Genomic DNA, 19,049 nt, shown 5'->3' on the forward strand with positions numbered 1-19,049 from the left:
TTTATTCCCTGGAGTTTTGGCTTGGTGTTATTTGGTGTAGTTCTTGTAAAAATGAAATAGTGAAACCAAAGGTTTCCATGTCAGTAGGTGGGTATGTAGATACGCTTTCTCTGGGACTTCTGGTTTTTTGTTATGTGTGGGACTAACTGTTTCTACATAGCCATTCTGATGATATATATGCAATTTTATCCACATTATAATGTGGATTTTATAATTTTTTTATGTTTGTTTTGCTCTATACTGAGCATCTAACATACTTCGCAAAGTGAGAAATCTCCTTCCTTAGTCAAGTGTGACAGGTGCCATAATTATCATACATTTGATTGATTGGAACTTGAGCTGTCCAACAATGCTTCCGGTATTTAGATGCATGTAGGTGCTACAAGAAAATTATACTAAATTTAATGTGGAACTGCAAATAAGTGTAGCTGTTAAAATGATGGAATCTCCCTACTGAAGTCTTCGCTGTGACAGTTCCCTTTACAGCCTTAAAGCTATTGCAGTATGTCCTACTTCAGGTTTTCTGACCCTCTTATGAATTTCATTGAACTCATGCTGTCTTTGCAAAAATATCGACTCATTCTTTCACAGGACAGGGGTAATTTAAAAGCTGCAAGAGTATACATTTTATTTTTAAGTATAATACTTCCTATTAATATAGAAAGCTGTAGCATATGGCTTGAAATATGTGGAATTGTAAGACTCTTATCCATATCCAAGCACATTAAAGAACAGTATGCATCAATTTAAAATGAAACATGAATTTAGGTTGATTCTGTATCAAGGAAGTTCATGGCAGCTTGGTGCTGACATAAGCAGCCAGTAAATCAGAGCAAAAATAGCTAGGAAAATAGCATTTTTAAAGAGACTTAAAAAGGAAATGGCAACATAATTGTAGCATTGAGTTAGCTAGCTTTGCATTCCTCTAAGTTAAGGAGAATAGTAAAACTGAGTGAATTAATCATAGGGAATAATTTACTGGACAAATTTAGCATATGTCTTGGATTAAAAGGCGTACTTCCTAGAATAAAATTAGGTTACTGTGAGAATTGCTGAGTTTAAAAATTGCCTCACTGCAATAGAAGAAAGGAACTGCATGTGCACACATAGCTCTGGAGGGAAAAAAAAGAGACAAGTGCTGAGCTCTTGTCTTTTTTATTTACCTCTGTTCTTGGTTTGGATTACTTGGTAGCATGAAGAGTCAGGACTAAATCTGCCTGCTTATTATGCAGTATTATGTTCTGTTGGAGTTTGTGTATGGGAACACAAACCCAGGACATCTACAGAAGAGCACTATTCTTCAGAAGAGATTGTTAAACTCCTGTAATAAAAAACCAGCTGTAAATGTATTATTGTCTCCAGAAGCAACCATAAGCAGAGACCCTTCTGAAGAAAGACCATAGGGCAGGCATAGATGATATTTCTCCCTGATGTCCTTCCAACTATTTTTAACTCAAATGACAGGAGCTTTAAAACGTATTTTCATAAAAATGAGGGGGGGAAGATTTTGTGTGATGGTTTCTTTTATTTTTTACTTTCCTTGTAGTCATAAGTTTCTCTTTGGATCAGCTTACGACTGAAAGGTGCTGCTTTCCTGAGCTCAAAACGTACATATAAACTATTACATACTTGTGTATATTATTCTTTTGTTTCCAGTAGAGACACTACTGAGCTGCCTGAAACTGCCCATTTTTTTTTCTCCCCTTGAGCCATATTCAAACATCGTGCATCTACCACTTCTCTGGTAGAGTTTTCCAGAAGGCCTGCTGCTAGTAGTGTGGGCAAATGTAGTGCTTTTGCCACTTTTGAATGTGGCTCATATAGATTCAATATGATGCCCCCTAAATCTTGTGTTGGAGGTGAATCTCCTGTCCCTGCTTGCCCTTTCTGTGCTGCTCATGACTTTGTAGAAAACTGTGATCTGGTACATATTTACAATTTATGAATAATAAATAATGTCTTGCTTTCCCTAAGCAGTATTTTGAATAAAAAACACTTTTTACTTTTATTTTAAAAATAAATAACATAATCAGGAATCTCAATCTTAAAATTTGAGTTAAAGATCAAGGAACATTTTTTTACAATATTCATTTGGTGTTAGCCAGCACTAAAGATGTTTTCCTGAGAGTCTATTCCTTTCACCAAGGATGAGTTTTTATGGATGTTGTTTATTTTAGATTACTACATCGCTCTGTGTGACTACATCATAAAATCATTCGTTAGGTGAAGGTAATTTACAAATGATCAGAAGGAACCAAATTACTCCAGCTTAATGAGTTGCCACTTATTGCCTGTGTAGGCTCTTTTTTCTGCTGCGGCTGTGAAGTTGGCTTACATTAATGTGAATTAATTTTATTTCACAAATGCAGTGATGGAGGAGACCTAATCCTCCCAGTTACCGTGGCTCAGCAGAGAGTGGTAATGCATTAATTCAGGGTTAACTTCGTTGCATATACCTGTCACTCTGGGCCTGGTGCAAAACACACACCAGGGCATTTTTCCAGGAAAATGTCATACCAATGCATCAATAGCTGCAGGACTATGGAATGTGCCTGTTGAGATTCTGGCAGGGGTTCCTGCCTCCAAGGTTTCTTCCAACCTTCACTGAAATTCTGCAACTCCCCTGCACACCTGCCCCATGTTCTTGTGTCAGAGTAACTCTGTTTTGAATTTCTGCCAGCAGTTTAGGCCCCAGGTAAATTCTCCTATCTCCAATTAAGTCAATATTTATTTAAATTCCAGTGGACAAACTTTAAATTCTAAATATTTTCAACATATGTCTGTTTAGAAGGGGTCTGGAGTGTCTGCACAACTTCACCTGTGATCTCTTGAGTAATATGTGTTGTTAAGAATATCAACTAGGCATTGATTGTTTATTTATTGAGGTGAAATATCAAAGAAGAAAATAAGTTTATTTTTCCTAAAAAGACAGCTTGAAATATTATATTAATGAAATTCTGGTTTTATTCCACTGTCTGAAGGTTTGTATTCAATCTTTTTATGCTCTGTGCAAGTAAGCAAAGGTCTCTTCTGTTCTTTTACATTAAAAAGTGTTGGATAGCAGACTATATAATAGAATAAAAGTGCTTAAGGGCAAAGTATTTGTGGCTTAGATTTTTCCAGCAAGTAAATTTGGCATTTTAGCATTTTTTTCTGAGTTGGCTCTTCAGGCTTCTGTGCTGTGAAGTGCAAAATGATGCACTCACACTCATTTGCCATGTTTGCTTGTGGTAAGAATTATGATGTAAATTTCTGATACCTCATACACATTGGGAGGAGGACAATATACCTGTTATAGCTAAATAAAGTTATTTGAGAGAATTTGGGATTCTTGATGCCAAACTTAACTTACATTTGCAGTAAATGTGTTTGGTTTATACTGTCTTTAAAAATAAATATGTAAATACCACTATGCAATTAATTTAAATGGTGTTATTCTTATATTTCTTTCATTTACCACCATATTTGATTTGCAGTCACTGCAAATCAATAGCATTGGCTTTTGCCAGACTAAAGAGAAAGTGGGTTATTTATTAGTTAGGAAGAGCTCTTTGGAGATACACATATGCATTTTATGTGTGTATGTGAGCATATCTTAAAAAAAAAATTATATATATATATATATATATATATATACGTATGTATGTATAGTCACACTTTGGTATATTCAAAAAGTATAATCCCCATTGATTCAACAATATATTTTGCTGTTGGTGTGGATAATTTATTTACAGTTGAGCATTGTGTGTTCCTGGAAAGATGGGAAATGTGCAATCACCATTGGCTGTAACTGCTTTTTGTCATATACAATCCCCTTTGGTCTCCAAACCATAATCAAAATAAAATTCAAATTTCACTGATTTTTCTGGACAGCCTGAATATACAACTTGCACAGTTATCTCCAGAGCACCCTTTAATAGAAATCAAACCCCATAACCAGATGTCCTGCAGGAAGCTGCCTAACACACAGTAGGGCACTTGCCTAACACTGCATTGTGCAATCTTACCCTGCATTTTAGTACATTAAGGGGGCACTTTCAAGTACAAAACTTAAAATATTGCATTTAATTTTATTGGAATTTGGCCTTCTCCCTTAAAGCCAGATCTGACTTGAAGATGTGTAGTTGCAAATACAACATTGGTGGCTGAGAAAAACAGTGGTAGCAATCACAACCATATTCAAATATTCTTAAAGGATCTGACACCTTTGAAGTTCTTTGGTAGATTGCACATTGGAAAAATAATAAAACTCCTATTTTTAGTTTTAAAAATAGTTATTTCTTTAAACTCTTTAAGTACTTTTGAGCTTATTCTTCTATCAGTCAACAAAAATGCAAAGGAGCAACATCTTCAGCTAAAACATTGTAGTGGCAATAGCAAATAAATCTTTAAAAAGACTGGTTGTTGCAATCAATACCCAGGTAGTTTAAGTGACAGGTATAATTTATATAAATGATTTTTTGTTTTTTATTGAATTTTGCTAATTTCTTTGCTTCCTGCCTGTGAAGGTTTTGGTAGAAGCAGTTCATTGGGAACATGTCTACTGTACATACAACCTCAGTGATTGATATGGATGTTATGAGGCTTTTTTCTTGTTTCATAGGTCTTGCAGTCATTCCACTGACCAAGGGCCTAACAAGTACATTCAGGCTTCTTATGAAAAACAGCTCTGCCAGCTGAATGGCAGGAAGCTTATGAGTTTGTTTGCCAGGCTTCTCTGGGTGTATAAACCAGTTGCTGCAGCTCTAAAAATGATATGACTGGTGCAGTAGTGATTTTCTGCACTGAAGGTAGATGCTGACAGGAGTTATGTACTGCAGATATTTTAGTGAACTCTGGAAAGACTGTGCTGTAATGCAACACTCCCAGATACAGAATTCTGTGGTTCTGATTTCTTCTAGAGTGTGATTTCCTCTCCATCATTATCTTCTGTTGAATTATATTTGTGGGAAACCAGTCTGTATGACTGTGCTTTACCTTGTAACAAGGAATTTTCTTCCCTTGTTTAATTTAATGTATTTTGATTCCAGATTGTACCTCAGTTTCCTGCATTTCTTTGTTGTATGTGTTAGGGATGTGCATGAGGGGCACAGAAAGTGCCTGTGAAGGTTAGGACTGAACTTAAAATATATTGTGCCAGACAGCAGCTACTTTGACAGCTGGGTTTCTTTTGATTCTAAATGCTCTATGTCATTTCTAATACTGCCAAGTATAGTACATGCATTTTATGTATTGGTCATTAACTATTCCCTGAGGGGATCAAAAATACCACACTGGAGTATTAATAGCTTTTCTCTGAAAATAGTAAATGCTTACTGTAATTGAAGAGTAAGCCTCCTGCCATCATTCTAGTATAAACATGTCATTAGAAATCCTCGCTTAAAAACATCTTTTGCTCTTGTTCAGTGTTTGTCAGGTTCAACTCCAGCCACGGCTTCCCTGTGGAGGTTGGTTCGGATTCCAGCATCCTCCAGCTGAAGGAGGCAGTTGCCCAGCGACAGGGAGTTCCAGCTGACCAGCTGCGGGTGATTTTTGCAGGGAGGGAGCTCAGCAATGACTTGACACTGCAGGTAAGAATCCCTTGGTAGCTTCTTGCCTGGACTGCTGCCAGCTACACTGCCTCTGCCTCTAATGCTGCCAATCTGATGTTCATGCCTGAGATCTAATAAAATAAATAGTGCCTGGGGATTCCTTGAACTTTACTCCACACTGCTTCATTAATTCTGACCTTCTTAATTATGCATTAAAACAGCAAGCAGGAAGGGTAGGGAAAGAGAGAGAATACGAGAGAGAGAGCACGAGAGAGAGCTGTGCCTAGTGAATAAATGTTTACTGACTACAGAAGCAAGCCATGCACAATTTCTGTATCTGTTCAATTTCTATCTTACTTATTGCATTTGAATCTTAATGAAGAAGGATGTGAATAAATTGCTCTAAATCAGGCTGCACAGTCATCACATTTTATAGAATTTGTAACCCAATTGTGACCCCTGGAGGATAGCTACACGGCTGCTGCTGTGCTGTGTGCTGCTGAGCTTCACAGGTGTGTTATGCTGGAGGGGTGGTTCCAGATCAGAAAGCCCACAAAAGTGTTCTCCAAACCACTGAACTCATAAATGGGTGAAGCTAAAAGAGGAGCAGGGAGTACAGAAGAGCAGCTATAAGTAGGTATCTGAATTTCAGCTCCTGAAAGTTAGCAAACTGTTCTCTTCAATAAATGCAGAGGGTTTTTCATCTGCAGTGAGCAGTAAGAAGCACTGAAAGATAGGTTCAGCTCTCTATATTTCAAGTATTTCAACTTTCTGTCTATCAACTATTTGCTACTGCTACCAGGCAGCTGCAGTTGCTTTGTTTATCCTGTGTGTGCATTTGGCAGTTCACTCCAATAGCCAGGGTTTAGCATAAGATCACACATTTAAGACAATTGGGAAGCTTGGGGAAATCTACTGGCCTTTCAGCAGGGTGCAAATACTGATTTAATGAAATTGCCATCCTTCTACAGTGGTATCAAAGAGCTTCAGATACAACCTTTAGTAGTGCAGGTGATTGCATAAAAGATCTCTCACATGCAGAAGTATTCAGATTAATTTGTACTCATATTTCAGACATATTATACTCAGAATGGCTTCTAAGCCTGAGTACAGAAAGTCACTACTTTATTGATGACCTATCACTGTTTCTCCTTGGGTATGGTATTTGTTGCTTTGCAAAGGGCTTTAGGGAGTTCCAGCACACAAAGGAAGATGTAGAAATGTGAATTGCTGTCAGTCTCCAGTGCATCAGCTGTGAATAGTGTTGATGCATACCTGCAGTGTGCTCCACATACATGTGAAAATGTATATATAAAAGTGTAAGAATAAAAAACAGTCATGTGAGTTGTAGAAGCTGTCAATTGCCGGTTGCTAGATTGGAGTGTCTGTGTTGTTCTGTCAGAAGCTTCTGAACCACTTTGCTTTTCCTGGCAATCTGCAGGTGTTGTTATTACTGCTATTTTGTGTCAGCATGAAACACAGATTTTCAGCCCAGTTTGACACTTGCAACCAAGTTTGTTGTTGTTGACTACAACATACAGTCTGTTGCCAGGGTAAATTAAAAATTGTGTTCTGGATATACAGACCTCTTGATGATGTAATTTTCTTGTTTTGTTATAATTATCATGTCTAGTCAGGACTTCCTATTATTTAGTAAACTGGATTTAGATTCATTGCTTTGACTCTTGATTTCTAAATCAAATAGGAAATTCAAAAGCTGTTTCAAAACTCATAATTCTGTGTTTAGGTGTCTTAAATATTGCAATAATTAATATTATCAGCATGTATCAACTACCCTTTTATTCTTGATATTTGAATGCATTCTACTTTGCTGTTTTATTTTCTTTTTTTTTTTTTTCTTCTTTTGATTGTGTATATTTATTTATCTTGGAAATTTCTTAATACAAGAAGAACACTTGAGTATTTGAGGTGTTTGTGTTCCTGTGGTAAGCTGTCTGGGTTTTTTGCAGAAGCTAATAAAAACTTGGGTGCTAGTGAAATACTAACTGCTGGCATTTATGCTGCATCTGTAGTTTCAGAATTAACATCACATATGAGTAAATTAACTAGCGCTTGTTTTCTAGATCTGTGGATTTGAATGCAAAATAAGAAAAATTCTACTCAGCTAATGCTTTAAAGTTATTTCATTTTGTAACAACATAGATTTTTCTGGTTAACCATTTTGTCCTTCCGTTTTTTGTAAATTACTTTTGAACTTATTTGCCCAAAGTATTGTGGAAGAATCTAGGGGTCAGGAAAAAGAACTGATGGTATTACAGATAATGAGATTGTAGAGGACATGAGAAAAGCTGCAGTAATTGCAGGAGTATGGGGCAGGGATATAGGAAATACTCCAGGACAGCAAACTTTATTGGTTTCACAGCTCTCAGAACAACTAGATTTGGCTTGACAGCTACCTTCCAATCTGAGGCAGCTGATACAAAACATAACTGAGAATTTGAAAGCTGTGTTTGCTTTCCTGTTTTCTAGTAGCTGAGACTTGTAAAAAATAAATGAAGCTGTAATGGACAGATGTTAAAGAGAAATTATGATAAGAAAGAAAGTGCCAAGTTGAGATGTTAAATAAGTAATATGATATCAACAACAACAATGAAAAAATTTTAGAAGTGAAATATGTGTGGAGACATTTAATTTGGTATCACAGATAAGTGTTTTGTCCTTGAAAAAAAGAAAGGAAGATTAAACACTGATTCCACTGTGCACAGGGGAGATCAGTATCTAAGCTAGTGACTAAGGGACAAGTAGTGAAATTAGAGCCATGGCAAGCAAGGATTGGTAATGACTAGATGAAGAATTAGACCTGCAAATTTGAATCTCATAAGAAGGAATCAGAGCAATAAGCTGATTCCTAAAAGCCTAGCAAGCCATGCCACTAAAGAGTGATGAAGGGCTCCCTGCTGATTACAGTTCACTTTGGAATGAGTAGAAATAATTAATTAATATAGACCCAAAAAGAGGAATTCTTTTGAAAGGTTGTCATGAGTATGGAAGACTAGTGGAAAGATCTTCCTGTAGCAATCCTAAGATGGAAGGAAGAACAGAACCATAGCAGAGTCACCAACAGAATAAACAGGAGGTACCTGCATATCAGGGTTCTAACAGGGAGCAACTGCTTATAGTATAGTCATTGCCTCAAAGAATGGCAAAATTAGTTAACAAAGCTTCTGGTAATAGAGTCTATAGTATGTATTGAAAAACAATTTTGCTCAATGCAAGCAATTTGAAACTTACTACTGATAATAGCAGTAGTATTATATTAGTACCGACTTCCTCTTTCTTGGAGAGCTCAGACCCCCTTGTGTGAAGGAGTTCTTTGCAAACAGTTTGCAGGAGCCTTGCAGAGCTTATAGTGTAAATGAATAAAGCACACAAATGATGTGATGGGAATCCGTAGCTAGCTTGTCTTCAGTCAGTAGCAAAACAGAGATAGAATTAAGTCTTGTTTTCCAGTTCTGTACCATTTCTTTCTGACAGTGTTTCCTTTATAAGGTAAAGCTAGGAAATACTGTTCTTTGAAACAGAAAAAGACTAAGCATGTGGTAAGTAGCAGGACTTGTTAGCTTTGTGCTAACAGCTATGCTTCCCTGAGTCAGTGTTAGCTTGCATTTGACTGCAGCACAGTCCTGAGGCTTGGAGCATAGGTTTAACGTGAATTTGGCTTTGACTGCATCCATCCAGATAAGTGTTTGCCTAAAATAATTTATACTTGTATTCAAGGAACAAAAAAGCACAACTAGAAGTTATTGTTAAATACTGTGAGCTTATAAACATAATTGAAAATGAGTAAAAAGGAATGGCACAACTACAGTAGCAACATAGATCATCTATGCAGAGGAGGGAAAAGAGAAATGATAGGGGAGAAATGGTGCTGTCTTTCAGCAGGAACAGGTACCTGAACAATGGAATATTGCATTTCATCCAAGAAGGACCTTGTGTATATAAATGTATGGCAACTTTTTTGCTCTCTAAGCACAACCCAGTGCAACAGAGCTTCCAGCGGTTCTTATATTGTCTTGTTTCATTTTACTGAGGGTTCAAAGAAGAAACAGGTGACACAGTGCAAAATGTGTCCTAACCAGGAAAAAACCTCCACTTTTAATTATAAAGTACTGAATACTAAGATTGGATTGGGTCTTTTGACATAGTTACTGCCTTGTGCTACAGTGTTATATATAGGATTCCAAATCACTCACTGAAATAACTTTGATACTCAGCAGTTTTGTGGGTTACAGAATACTGTTGAACCAACATTTGCATACTGAAATGCTGTTTGTGGAGAATTGCCCATAGACATACTGACAGAATCAATCATCATATGTGAAATTCAAAGAGGAAAAAATCATTTTATGTGTTTGCCTGTTTATATCAGTATTTTTAGTCAATATTTGATTGATCTGTGGGTGTTTTTTTTTCTTGTAAAGCTGGAAGAGATGTCTATTGTACTTCTTCAAAACAGGAAAATCTAGCTGAGTTATACTTAGATCTATTAAAATATCAAGGAAATCTAGAGATGCTAAGTCTGTGTTGCCAAGTAATGTGGACTTGGCTAAATGCGAGGATGGCATCCTACTGGTCACTCGTTCTTGTGACGGCTGCAGACTCACTGTGACAACAGAGATGTGTTGAATAAATGTTTCCAAGACTTGTTTGGCCTCCTGGTATTGCACACTCACAATGCATGTGGATAGTGCCACAGAGCCATATTTATTGGGATATTAATTCAGGGCTAGCTCAGGTCTCCAGATTTTCCGTTTTGCTACTTTCCAATTTATTTTTGGTATTTCAACATTCCAAAGAATCCCTGCTGATTACGGTTCACTTTGGAAGGAGTAGAAGCAATTAATTAATAAAGCCCCAAAACCAGGAATTCTTTCGGAAGGTTGTCGTGAGTACAGAAGAGCAGTAGAAAGATTTTCCTGTAAAATTGTGTAAAATTAAAAAAAGAGGCTACATTGCCTATTAATTCTGCCAGATCAAGTTCTGGCAGATCAAGAGGTAAATGCATTTATAGATGAGACCTTCAAGCTCAGAAACGCATTTCCATTCTGTTTTTAAATGCACTTTTGTTCTATTATTTTTATGTTAAGTTTTTCCTGGAATTAAAAGACTATGAGAAATATTTGACCATATCTAAATGAGGGGTAAATTATCTTCATGTAGCTAGAAAATTTCAAAAAGTGAATGGGCCGTTTGTGACAGGGGCTACAAATTGTAATATGGCCTTGAAATTTTCTGGGTCCTTCTTGATTCTTCTCATACTTCTTAATGTGTTTTTGTGGCCTGCTGATAATTAAACTGTGACAGGATTTTCTTTGCAAAATTTCTTCAGTGTGCACTCAGTACAAATGTGATCTTAATTTTTGCTGTGTCTGGGTTTTGGTACCTAGATGAATTCTCTGTTGTCTATTGAGTCTGCTTCAAGGGTTCCTGAAATAGGGGTCCTGGTGCCAGTGTTCTTATAGAAGCCTTACTGACTCATAATATTTCTCTATGATATGTGCTACTCTTATAGATTAATTTCCAAATTTCTAAATAAATGAGTTTGTTTTCCCCTTTGCTGACAGTTTCAGTAAGTTGTGAATCTATTGAAATAATTTTTTATTCCATGGATAGTTGTTATTTTTTCCTTTTATGTGCAAACATGTTCAGGCAACAGATGAATTTTACCTAAAATTCTTTTATCTTAGGCAGTTAAAATTCACTGTATTGAGGCCATTATGTGAAATCTGCAAAATCAATTTTTGAAAGAGCAGTCACTTTGTATGGGTCTGATAGAGAAACTGCAATACTCTTTGCATGAAATACAGTATGCTGATAAGAAACTCCTCTGGCAGAATTCTAGCTCTTTTCAGGACATATATATCACTTCAGAACAAAATTATATTGAAAATTGTCCCAATATTAGACATGCCTTTTGTTTTCCACCTACATACTTGCATGGGGCAGACACTTGTTGAATATTTTCCCCTTCTCATGAGTATAACTCAATTCATATGTTTACAATGCTGTCTGTTTTATCATTTGGATCCATCTTTAGATTGTGGGAGAGATAATGGGTAAGCAAAACCTTAAAAAAGCTGTAGTTGTTAAAGTGGTGGCAGTGAATAATAACTTTTATGAGTCTCTAAATCATGACAGTAAAAGAAAGGTCATCCCACATCTTTCATTCATCACCTTTCTAAATTGCTTTGGTGAAAAAATGTTTAGCATACAGAACATCATTACCAAAAACTGTAGTTGAATAAACAGAAGGTCAGGATTGTAAGGATATTTTCTACCTTCTTCCTTCCTTTCCCTTAAACGAAAAAAAACATGGTATTAATTTTTCTACTAGACTACATTAATAAGAAAATATTGGTAGAGGCTATGTACTTTATATTTCATAACTGAAATAGAACAATAATTTGCAAATATTTGTATTGTCTCAATAAAAGAAGGAAAAATTAGGATTTGATCAACACTTGACATAGTGAAATTACTGAATTAAGAAATGGAAAACTGGGACAGAGTATCTATGAGGTCTTATTTAACATTGAAAAGGTTGTCTCAAATTGTAAAGGAAGAATGGATGGTGTTGGAAATTTTTTTTAATAGCAGGTAGCATACCAAATATGCCTCCTTTACAGAAAGGTGGGATGTAGTTCCTTGCCATTATTTCTTTGCTTTTGCTTTAATTCTACTTATTCAATCTTTAAACTCTGATTCTCTGAAATGTCATCTGTAATACATTTATATTTTTAATTATCAAGGTCACACAGCTATTTAATCAATCATTCTATGTTTCCCTATTTTCTTTTTTAAGCTTTTTCATTAATTGTAGTTGAAAATGTTGGAGGGGAACTTGAATGCTTCATATCTGGTTGCAGTTTTCATCAGAGATGAACCTTCATACTCTACGGGATCCAGAATTATTCTGGAGAGACATGACTTTTTTGTGTGATGGGAGGGAGAAAAAAAAAAAAAAAAAAAAAAAAAAAATTGCACTATGACAGCAAAGGCCCCATGAAAGTAAGTAAAATTGGCCATCCTAAAGAAAATAAGACCAGTACAGGCTCAAAGAGAAAGAATAAATTATTTTAGGAGTTATTGAAGCAAAAGAATGTATGTAATTCCTTATGTATCCTTGAAGCAACATTCAATGCATTTACAATTCCTAGAAGGTTTCTGATGGAATCTAAAAGCCTGTTGAAGAAATGAAAGTGTTTAAAAAAAACAGTAATAAGGGATACAGTAGGGCAATGCAATTTGGTCTCCTCATTTAGACTAAATAAAGAAGTAAGAGTACACCTGTTCCTCAAACGAACTATTTTCCTCATATACAGACCAGGTTCTTATTTCATTTTATTTCTGGTAAAAAAATAAGCTCCTTTGATTTTGTGAAAATTATGCCACTGACTTTATATCAGCCAGCATTCTCCCTCTCATTTTCCCTCTCACTTATTCTCTCCCTCTTCTTCTCTCTCCCTTTTTTTCTTGCAAGCACACTAAACCCTAACTGTCCTGGGGAAGCATCTCAGCTGGAATGAAATGACACACCTTCCATCTGTAGGGTGTGATTCCCATTCCTGTGGAGTCCAGTTTTCAGTGCTGTTCCTGAATGAATTGATCAGTGTGTTCTTCACTTGTATTGCTTTTCTTATTATTAGTTTCCCACAGTTCAAGCCACTTTTCCTGCTTCCATTTCTGCTCTTCCCAATCAATTCCAGGACTTTGAAATACTGTTCCCATCCAACATCTGTTGCTCATTAAACCAGCTTAGGAAACTTTGTCCTTTCTTACCCAGCCTGAGAAATAATGGGGAGAGGATGTCAAAACAAAGTTGCCTTGTGGATCTACTCTGTCAATGAGCGGAAATTTCCTTCCATGATGGTTTCTGTCTTTTATTGAATGATATGCTTCTGTATCATCTGGTGACCTCCTTGTTTCCTGATCTCCTCATGTGAAACCACGATATCTATGTGTGAAAATGTATGAAGGGCCATTACCTTATTTTATTATTTTAGGTAATTTTGGAATTCATCAACTAAAATCTCAGAACTTCATCAGGTTACATCTCTCATGAAGAGACCTTAAAAAAAACCCCAGTTTCTAGTTTTATGGTAGAATTAATAAAAAAAAAGATACCAATAATGAAACATCTTCAAACTGCAAAAACATTTCTAATACAGTTTTTCCCTATTAACTATTTGACATAAAACAGTACGATGGAAGCATATAAAAGTTTTATTGTCATATATTTGGTATGCATGATATACCAGAGCTCTGACTTCATGATTTGTTTCTTTTGCAGCTCTTCCCAAATTATCCTATAAAATACTTTTACAGTACTACCTTGCCATCTTTAACGTAGCAATCTATTCATTTGTATCTTTCAAGGTTTGCAGCAAATTGTGTGTACAAAACAAGTAAATGTATGCAAGTATGTTTAAGGAAAGAAAATAGTAGCTGCTCACCTCTTTAACCAATACCATATAACTTTTATTTCTGCCTTATTTTCATTACCCTAGATGGTAATTTTGGGTCTTTGTTTACTATTTATCTTGCAGCAGTGTGTTTATTACTACAATTTAAGCACATCTAATTTAAAGTGTCAGAGCTTCAGGAAAGGAAGAAACAATCCAATTTTAAAGCATGTTAATGTTTCTACTGTCAGAATCTTCTAGCAAAAATGTCTCTAAGACCATAAATGGCAATAAATAAGTTAAAGAGACCAGTTGCATATATATCATTAGAAACATTATTCTTTATGAAAATGTCCTTTATTCTTTATAAGTAGTGAAAACTGCAGTGCCTTTCTCCTCAATATACTAAGATGTTTAGCTTTATAATACCGGTGTAATTTTTGTTTCTGGTCACTAATTAGTAGTGGAAACTTCTGTTTATTTTTTAAAAATAATTTTATCTTTTTTTGTGCTATGACAAATGAAGTGAGGAAGTGTACAACAACACAGCACAGTAACAAGGGGAAGAAAGGATACACAAACAAATATATGCCATGCTGAGTATCAGAAGTCTGGAAGAAATGTGTGAATTTCAGATTAAAATGTTTCAGGTAGACCTGGATGATTTGACAAAGAAGATTATGCTTATTTTTATGATATTTACTAAATGTGGTGGTGATTAGCAGCCAAAAGAAAAAAAAATATTATATGGCAGGGCTCATGAAGAATCAGAGTTTTTCCTACCAGGCAGGAAGGCAAGAGATAAAGATGAAGGGTGAGGTATACCACAGATGACTGCAAAAGAATGGAAACCCAAATAATTTAATTGACAAAATATTGAATTGGCAAAAATATATGAATTGGCAGCAACCACTGGTAAGCCTATATCTAAAGCAAAACAAAACCAAACAGTAAATTTTCGATGTGTTAATATTATTTGCACTGTAAGGCTATTTGTGGAGGATACAAAGAAGTGCATTAAAGGTCTTATACCTAAAATAGTAGAGCTGAATGTGTTATCACTTTTAAAAGAGATGTGATTACATTACAGAAATCAACCTTACATGGTAGGCCCAGTTAATGGGTCATCAGAATCAAGTGATTCTTTAAGCCTATCAGCAGATAAGATTAAAGGCTTTTCCCTTGCAATAATCTTAATATTTTTTAAAATTAAAAAGACTAGAAATTTATTCATTACACTTTAAAATAAATTAAAATAAAAATCCAAATTGAAGAGCAGTAATCCATGCAGGTCTATTGTCTGAGAAACGAATTTAGGAAATCGTCCAGCTCATTCACCTGACTTGAGCTATGCAGTGAATGCATTACTTATGACAATAAGTTGAAACAAAATATTAAACTGTCTCAGCGTACTTAATATTTATTACCATTTTTATTGAAGGCAGATACTAGGAATTGTTATCTTATAATCCATCAAGGCAACTGAAGAATTATGTAGTGCCAAACTGTGTCCAATTCTAAATATGTTATAGGAAAAAGATTTGGGGAGGTTGAACCAGTAGCTGTTGATTTGGTGGGATATATTTTCAAACAGCAATGTTGGCCAATGTTCAGCCAAGTAAGCATTTAGCCCTATTATGAATTAGAGCTATGAGTTCTGATTTCAGAAGAGTGGAGAAACTGGATGCAGCAGCACATAACAGTATTAGTGCCTCCACTATACGCTTGCAATGATTTGTGCACTTGCTTTTCAGAGGACCATTCTGTAGATGCCATCCTTTATCACTGCAGAGGTAATAAAAACAGCATCCCCAGAAGTGTTCATTTCCAATGGAATTCATTGCTGATCTCATCTATTTAAGTGAATGCAAATGAAGGCTCTCTCTCCTGTTTCTCTGAAAGATTGATGCATTTCTGACTCGTGAGCAATGCTCAGTGTCAGTCTCCAGAAACAAATGGAGGAAGATTGACACAGAATGGGTTCATGCTTCAAGTAGCCACAGGATTTAATCTCCTTGCATCTCTGGGTGTATATGTGTCAGTCATAAAGCAATCTTTGAATTACTTATCTCCTGACATAATTCAAATCTCTCAGAAATGTTATTTTCCTATTAAAAAGAAGGATTAGCTTTGCAAGGCCCCGATGGGCTATAGAAAATACTGAAAAAATGCTGTCAATAAATAAATGAAATATAGAACTAGAGAGAGAGTTAATTTTGTTCATATTTATGGACATTTCCATATGTTCTGTTGTTTCACTGCATTAGAGACATGCTACTTCCATTGTAATGTAATTTAGTGTGATGTATTGTGTATTTAGACTTAACTAAAAATTTAATTTTTCTAGCAGCAGAGAACAGTAACAGCCCTGCAGGATGTACACCAGCTCACTGGTTAGGCCACTGCCTGCCATTTTAAAGTTGCACTTTACTGGAGGCTATTAGTCAACACCAGGGCTTTTAGTGCTGCTTATGTAAGAGAAATTGCATTTGAGTCTGTGATTTCTTGAAATTTCTTTTAAAAAAATCCAGCCCAAGACTTTTTCATGCCACTACAAACAAAAAACAAAGAACAACAACAACAAAACAAAAACAAACAAAAAAACACCCCATCTTTGTTAGTTTTAGAATTAAAAGTTACATTGGGACTGTCATAGTTTGTAACTGATTCTACTTAATTCCATTCTGTACTCCCTATCTGCCCTAACCCATGAACACAGATTTCCACAGATGAATAACCATGGGTTTGTTACTTGTACAATAAGAAAACTCTCTGAAAAGATCTTATTACAAAGTCATGCAGAAAAATACAGTGACATAGTCTTGTATGATAATGACTTCATTGCTGCTGCAGATTGATTACAGTTTCATATAACTATTAAACGTGGTAGCCCTTTATAGTTTGCTTTGGAGGATGCCATGCTTTTAGAATTATGTATATGTGTGTCCAGGCAGTAGATATAATTTTCTGAGCTTTTTAATGTTTACTTCATTTGTGGTTTGGATTTTAGGAAAATGTATCACTTTTCATAATCATTAGCAGATTTTATGTCCTATGTAGCCTGCATGTGTTGAATATATGAATATACAGTGTGTATATATATATATATATATACACATGTATACATATGGCTTTCTAGTCTTTCTAGCTCCCAGTAGAAAGTTAGCCCCCAAACCACTATTTCATTTGCCCTGTTGTAGGTATTTGGAAGATTTAGGAGGGAATTTTCATTGCAAGTTATTAATATTTACTGATGGTTTTATTCACTGTAATTATATATTTTAGCTGCACCCCATGCGTATTTTTCAGATTTTGAATCATTTGGGGATCTGCATCAGTGTTGATAAAATGCTTTCCACAATGGTTAAACATGTGGTTCAAGTAGGCCATTTCCTATTATTATTATTCATTAAATATTCTGGTTCTTAAGGCTTTATATATATTACAGGTTCTGATAATAGAAAGCCTAGTTGTTTCAACTTCTTTTCATGCTTCAGAAACTAATGATATTCAAATAGTAGATGAACAGAAAAAACCTAAAGCCATTAGGTAGGAGCTGCATTGCTTTAAATTGGAAGCAATCATTTCCTCATCCTTTCATTTTATGCTGGTTTGCAATTGCTAACAGTTTTCAAGAGGAGAAGACATGGAATCAAGCTGTAGAATATAATGCCCTGGCTTTATCTAAGGTTTGCCACGTAACTGAGCATCAAATGAACATAATCTCTGTATTTTCAGGCGTAAGTAACATGGAATTAATCTGGGAACAGCTCTATTTCCTCAAATATATCTTTGAAATATGGTTTTAACAATTGTTCAAAAGAAGTATATTCAGGCAGAGAATTATTTAGGAATACCTGGAATTAAGAGTGCTTAACACCTGAGACAAGAAGCAGATCATGCTTCTGTCATTCTAAAAAAGCAGCAGAAAATCATCATGCCACAGTGGCTTTCCAATCTCTGGGAAGCCTCAGAACGAACCCCTAAGAGTTATATCTTATGGAGATAATTGTTGCTTGGTGTGCAGAGGGAAGAAACCTCAAAGCATACCCTGATTTGCCCCCTTTTTTTTTTTTTTTTTTTGATAGAGTGGTTGTCTTGCAATGTGATGTAATAGCTGACAGTAGTATATTTTCCCTCCTATCTACAACCATAAAATTCAAAATAAATTTTTATTTAATAAACTTTAAATAGCTTTAAGTAGAATTGAGCTGGCAAAAATGTGTTCTTATTTAACTTGAAACATCCTTTTTTTTTTCCCACCCAGATAAGACTCCAATTAATTGACAGTTTTTAGAGGTAAAAAGTGTCATTTTAGCCAATTTCAGGTATTACAGGCTATTTTGCTACAAATTTCTAATGCATAGAACCGAGACTTAAATGCTGGTAAATGCTGGGAAAAGACTACTTCAGAAAATAGTGAAATTTATGAAATGTAAATGAGATTGGTATGTCTCTGTTACGAACAAACAAACATGTAATTTGTTGCTGTATGTTTGTTGCTAATTATTTCCTAAATTAATGAATATCAGCTAAATTACTGGCCTCAGTCACTTGTTTCATAATCACCCTCCATGCAAAGACACACTTCAGTTGCTCATACTACTTTCTGTCTTCATTTTCAGCATGTGATGCATTACTGTTCACAAAGTTACTAGCTCATTGTGCTTTTTAATTTCAAACAAATATCGTCTCACTTTCATCTTGCAGAATACCTACATAATTTACACTATTTATTTTACTTCTGCCTGTGTTGGACTTTTTTTCTCAATTCATAGACATGAGGAAATATGAAGAACATACAGACTTTAGGAGGCCTTTGAAAGGCCTTTTAAATCATCAGGATAACTGCAACAACTATAGTAATATTGTGTTCTGTTGCAGAATGCATGCAATAGGTTTTGTCTGGATGTTATCTTTTTAGATAAAGATGTGTCATTCCTTGTGAAAACTTTGCTATTTCTCTTCAGGTTAGATAACAGGGACCTTTATGTCAAAATACTGAAGTGTCTTTTTGGAAACAGCTGAATAGTCCTGTTTATTCTTTCTGAAAATATTCAGATTTTTTTTATAAATATCTCACAGTCACTGAACA

General features: G+C 35.3%; 1 protein-coding gene across 1 annotated transcript in view; it reads left to right on the forward strand.

Annotated features, from left to right (window-relative positions):
• PRKN (parkin RBR E3 ubiquitin protein ligase) overlaps positions 1–19,049 on the forward strand; it is a 652,741-nt gene that overhangs the window by 109,488 nt on the left and 524,204 nt on the right. Inside the window, exon 2 of the mRNA XM_056488202.1 lies at positions 5,407–5,570. Coding sequence (XP_056344177.1) covers positions 5,407–5,570 — 164 coding nt within the window. The remainder of the gene's footprint in view (positions 1–5,406; positions 5,571–19,049) is intronic.

Source organism: Oenanthe melanoleuca, chromosome 3, assembly GCF_029582105.1.
Source record: "Oenanthe melanoleuca isolate GR-GAL-2019-014 chromosome 3, OMel1.0, whole genome shotgun sequence".
Lineage (NCBI taxonomy): Eukaryota > Metazoa > Chordata > Aves > Passeriformes > Muscicapidae > Oenanthe > Oenanthe melanoleuca.